This window comes from Belonocnema kinseyi, chromosome 7, assembly GCF_010883055.1.
Source record: "Belonocnema kinseyi isolate 2016_QV_RU_SX_M_011 chromosome 7, B_treatae_v1, whole genome shotgun sequence".
Classification (NCBI taxonomy): Eukaryota; Metazoa; Arthropoda; class Insecta; order Hymenoptera; family Cynipidae; genus Belonocnema; species Belonocnema kinseyi.
Window position 1 is genome coordinate 43,743,735 of NC_046663.1, and position 5,669 is coordinate 43,749,403.

The 5,669-nt window shown below is 30.6% G+C and overlaps 2 protein-coding genes across 3 annotated transcripts in view; both read right to left on the reverse strand.

Moving 5' to 3' along the window:
- Positions 1-5,669, reverse strand: part of LOC117176999 (glutamate receptor 1-like) — a 176,419-nt gene that overhangs the window by 117,273 nt on the left and 53,477 nt on the right. The gene's annotated exons all lie outside the window — the stretch shown is intronic.
- LOC117177000 (facilitated trehalose transporter Tret1-like) overlaps positions 110-5,669 on the reverse strand; it is a 24,205-nt gene continuing 18,645 nt past the window's right edge. For both annotated transcript variants that reach the window (XM_033367445.1, XM_033367446.1), the window contains exons 2-4: positions 4,456-4,616; positions 3,152-4,320; positions 110-3,082 (exon numbers count right to left, since the gene is read on the reverse strand). In XM_033367445.1, the coding sequence (XP_033223336.1) occupies positions 2,897-3,082; positions 3,152-4,320; positions 4,456-4,498 (1,398 nt within the window). In that variant the 5' untranslated portion in view covers positions 4,499-4,616 and the 3' untranslated portion in view covers positions 110-2,896. The remainder of the gene's footprint in view (positions 3,083-3,151; positions 4,321-4,455; positions 4,617-5,669) is intronic.

The window sequence follows — 5,669 nt, forward strand, 5'->3', positions numbered from 1 at the left end:
CTATCTAAGGATGGTACTATAGAACGCCACCTCAAGGTAGGCCTAGTGGCGCCATCTCTTGGTCAGGCCGGAAACTTATCAATCCACCCTCGTATATAAATAGGTCGAGCTATACATTTAAAATTAATATCACTATAAAAGTTTAAACGTAATTACACAGATATATATTAATTTCAGGGTCGCCACAGATCAGGGAAAACCTGGACGCCAGGGAAAATAAGGCACTTTTGTTGGCTAGGCAAATTCAGAGATTTAGAAAAAATGTTAAAGGTCAGGAAATTTATGTAAAAAATATATTTTTTTAACTGTCAAGAATAATCAGGACTGCCACACATTCAATTTCAGTCACTTTTTTCCTAATCACTTTTTTGTGAGTTTTTAAGATAAAGGAACTACAGAAACTTTTTAAATTGAAATTACCAATTTAGTTACTTTTCTTTCGATTAATTAAGCCATCAGTTAAGCACTTATTGAATTCAGGTCAATACATATTTCTGAATTTTTAAATAATATTGTAGGTTTTTTTTATCTAAAGAATATTCAAAAATCTGTCAACACTTTAAAGGAATTCTAAAGAATTTAAAAGATTTTAAGGTATTTTGACAAATTTCAAGGAACTATCAAGAACTCTAAAAAGGTTCAAGGGAATATACAAATGTGAGGATACTTAAAAAAATGCAAGGAATTTCCAAGAGCATAACAGGTCAAAGGGATTCAAAACTATTTTTAACTAATTGAAATATATTGTGGTATTTGAAAATATTGAAAAAAAAACGTAAGTAATTTAATGGTATTTCAGAGAATTAGAATATTCTAATGATATTTTGAAAGAGTCCAAAAATATTTAAGCGGCTGCAATTTTTTTAAACAAATTTCGACGGATTTTAAATTATTTTAAAGGAATTGAAAATTTTCCATAGGGTTTTAAAGCATTTTCTTAATTTTCGTAAGATATGGGACGATTTTATAGAACTTATAACGTTCCAGGGTATTTTGAATAATTCAAACGACTTTCATAATATTTCCGAGGATTACAATGACTGTAAGGGGTTTTAAAAGTTATCAAAGTTTTTAAATAAATTTCCCTACATTTCAGAAGATATTCGGTTTCACGTTATTTTGCAGGATTTTATATTTTTTAATAGGATTTCGAAAAAACTCTTTCGCAAGAATTTAGGGATTTTGAAGATTTTTAAATATTTTAAGTTATTTTAAATCATTTTAAAGATTTTTGAATATTTAAAAATAATCTAAGTAATTTTTGATAGATTTAAATAATTTTAAAGGATTTAGAAAGATTTTTAAAATTTTTGAGTATCTTAGGATAGTTTAAAGATTATAAGGTATTTTTAGGATGTTCAAAGTATTTTAAGGAATTTTCCAAGGATTTGAATAATTCTGAGGGATTTAAAGGATTTGCTATGGTTCTTTAAAGAATTTCGGAACACGTTTAACGATTTTACAGGATTTTATAAGATTTCGCAGGATTTCAAACATTTTAAGGGATTTTCAAAGACCTTAAGGTATTTTAGTAAATTGTTCAGATTTTAGATGAATTAGAAAAAAAATTATTTACAAGCATTAGAGGATTTCTTACGATTTGAAATATTTTGAAGTATTACAAAATGTTTGAAAGAATTTTAGGATATTTTAAAGATTTTAAAGGGTTTGAGATAACTTAAGGCATATTTAAAAGATTTCAATCATTCGAAGGGATTTCAAAGCATGTTAAAGATTTTACTGCTATTTCAATAAATCCAAGGAATTGCCAAGAGCTATAAAAAGTTTTAACAGATTTTCAAAAAATGAAAAGAATTTTTAATATTTTTGGATATTTTAAAGTATTTTTAAATTTCAATCAATTTTCTATCATTTGAATGGCGCTAAAAATGGCTAAAAATTGTCTTAAAGGAATTTTTCATAAAAATTTCAGGATATCAGGAAATAAAACCATGTTTTATAGAATTCCACGCGATTTGATACTATTTTTAAGGATTTCATAGGATGTATTTACAAGAAGTAAAAGTTTTTAAAGTGTGTTGGAAATATTTCTACTTGCAATTTATGTCAATTCATTGGAGTCAGTCTTAATTCTTATTAATTTTTCGAATTTTCGTTTTAGTTTTTGTTTTATTTATCTTGAAGTTTTTGAAATACAAATTAAATTCTGAGTTGTTTCATCAAAATCTTTTAATTTGAATTGAATTTTTCTAGACTTATTTGAAACTTACTGAATTCAATGATTGATTTTTTTTATTAGCTTAAATCCACCTAAACTTTTTATTAATGTTATTCAATTCTACTAATTTCCATTAAGTTCCTCTAAATTTTCTAGAATTTTACTGAAATCAATCACATTTATTTCAATTATTGTCAATTTATTTGAAGTCTTTCAAATTTGACTTCAATTGTTTTGGCCTTGAGATTTGAATCTTTTTAAATTCAAAATTATACTGTGCCAGACCTGAGAATAATAAATTAAAAATTCATTTTCAATTAAAAATTGCTTAATTCCATTTATAGAAGATTCTATATTAGAAATTTGAAAAGACTAAAATTTGGTTCTTTAAATACTAATTGCCAGGTTATATGAAGAATTGTTGAAGGAAAAGTCGGGGCAACGTCATTGAATTACAAAAAATATGTTTTCCGGCCACTCTGATTGAAGAAATAATAATTTCATTCATTCATTCATAAATTGAACGAATTTAACAGATGCTTTAATTAATCTGATCAGCGGTATATGACAGATAATTGATGAAATATCTTGTTAAATGTATAGTCTCTTTATCACTGATTATTCGATCAGTTTGGGAAATTAACAAGTTCGATTTTTCCGTCGGATGAGCACCCTTTACCCTGGATGAACATTTTTACGAGAATAGAGATTAATATATTATGAATAGACTTTCAAATCACTTATTTCCCACGTAGCTTCTTTCCCTTTTAACTCTGTTTGAATTTCCTCGAGACTCTTCCCTTCAGTTTCAGGTACGTACAAATAAATGAGGTACGTCACGAACCAGGTTATTACAGAAAAACTCCAGAATGCCAAGTATGTCCCGTAGGATTTTTCTATTATCTACAATATAAATTCAATTTAGATTACTGAGATTCCCTTTATGATATAAAGAAACTTTTTTATACACACCTGATAGAATTCTACCACCACAACAGAGGCAACAGCATAATATAATGCGCAGAAAATGGCTGCAGGGACCTTGACCTCATTTGGAAATATTTCTCCGATATAAGCAATTGGCACAGGATTCAATGCTAGTCCATAGGAAACCACATAGATGACAATGCCACATATAGGAATCCAGCTAACACCCGAAAGATCGTATCCTTGTTCCTGCAAAGTGAAAAACATGGCCACCGTTGCCAAAGAAGAAGCAGCGACTGGAGCAGAAATCATAAGCAATTTTCTTTTTCCTGCAACCTTTACAGTTGCCACACAGATGCACCCAGCTAAAACTAACGCAAAGCCGGAAATTACTATAATAATATCCACTGAAACCTCATAACCAATTTTTTTGAAGGTATCAGCTTGATATGCTAAAATTGGCGCAGCTCCACTCAAAGTCAAGGCACTCATGAGAATGATAACCACACCGAAGGCTCTTCTGCACTCTGGTTTTCTGAAAACATCCTTCAGTGATTCTAGAAAGCTAATATCATCCTCCATTTCACTGTGAACTATCCTCTTTATTTCCTCCATTTCTTGATCAACATTTTTTTGGTTGAGTGCCCACTGAAGTGTTCTCTCTGCACTAGTTAGTCGATTTTTTCTTGTGAGATAAACGGCTGTTTCGGGCAACCAGATGAAAGAAAGAAGGAAAATGATGGGAACGAAAATCACCATCATGGATGATGTGAATCTTGAAAAATAGAGACCTATCGCATAAATGATGAGCATACCAATGTTGATCAACACAGCCATCATTGTAGTTAAAGGTCCTCTTGTTCGTTTGCTGGTGATCTCTCCAAGGTAGATAGGTGCCACTGAGTATGTGACACCACAACCGACACCCGCGAAAAGTCTCCCTATATAGATTGTCTTTATATTTGTAGCTAAACCTAAGAGTATCCAGCTGCAGATTTTGGGCACTGAAGCTGCTAAAAGGGTACCCTTTCTGCCTATCCTGTCCATCAGGAACAAAGGGAACAAGGATCCCACACCAACCCCTACGTAAAGGAAATTGATGAGCCATCCACTCTCGTGTTTTTCAATTTTCAGGGGGTCATCCTTCTCTAGTTTCGGAAGCATTGGTGTGCTCCAACCTTCGTGGAAACCACTGTCCATGATAAGAAGGTTGCCTGCATATTTGTTACAATTTTTCAATTTACGGTATCATTCATAAACTAAATTTTAAAGTCTGGTAAAGTTTAAATCCTTAAAAAATTCAATTTTTTAAAGCATATTATTGATGCATGATTTTTGGAAATACTTACACACAAGTCCAACGAGAACTTGTCGTAAAAGGGCGTAATCCATTTTGCAATATTATTGGTAGGTAAATTTAATTAAACACGATAGGGATAATGGAATTATCTGTGGCGTTGCAATTTCCTCGTGTCATCTCCTGTTCAAGCCAATATTTTCATAGTCCAATCTGAAAATTTACGTGTTATACTGTGCAAATTAATCTTACAGATCACTGTAGATCTGCATTTAATGTTATGAGGTTCGATCGTGTGAAATTTATGACCCTCGCAAATATTGTTTTGTTTATAATATTAATTTAATGATAATAAAATGGATATTAAAATATGTTTTCTTTTAATATAGTATCTTAATCCTTAAACGGACAAAACACCACTACCGGTACACTGCTTTTCAACGGCTAATAATTAAGACTATTCGATGCTAGAAAAAATTGAGACAAATATATTTTTATTGCTTAAGATCTCCTCTTTCCGACGGTGCCAATGAAATTCCTCAAAAAGTTTTCTTATTATCCCAAAATGCAGTTTAAACAAAAAAAAAACGTGATTTTTCGTGTCTATTTTTTTTTGTGAATCATTTTCCAAAGCTTTTCGAGTCTGTAATTAACCTGGAATCTCACTAAACAGGTGGAATAAATGTCTAAACTTTGAGAATCCATGGTTCAAAGATCGATTTTTCGTTTTAGTATTTTCAAGATGGCGTCTTAATGACAAAATTTTTGTGAAAACATTCATGAATTTTTTTACAATAAACGATGCGCTTTTCGGAAAAATCATCAAGAATAAAAAGTTTTTGTAATCAGCCAAGAAATACGCCTGAATTTTTTCGAAGCGTTTTGAGCAAAATTTTGGATTTTGCATATGAACAATTTTTGCAAAATTCAAAATTTTGCTCAAAATGCTCCGGAAAAATTCAGGCGTATTTGTCGGCTGATTACAAGAACTTTTTGTTCTTGACAAATTTTCCAAAAAGCGCATAGTTTTTCAATAAAAAATTTTCATAGTTCTAAGCATCGTGTAAGAGTAAAATGATTCACGAATATCTATCGTCCGTCTGCCGCAAATAAAGTTTACGTTGCCCAACTATCACCAACCTGGAGGTCGACGAATATCGATATTCTCTTTTTTTTTTAAGGGATTTTATATATTTTTTTTACATTTTTTAATTTTTTTTTATGGAGAATTTTTTTCATTTCAGATTTCAATCCGTTGAAATCATT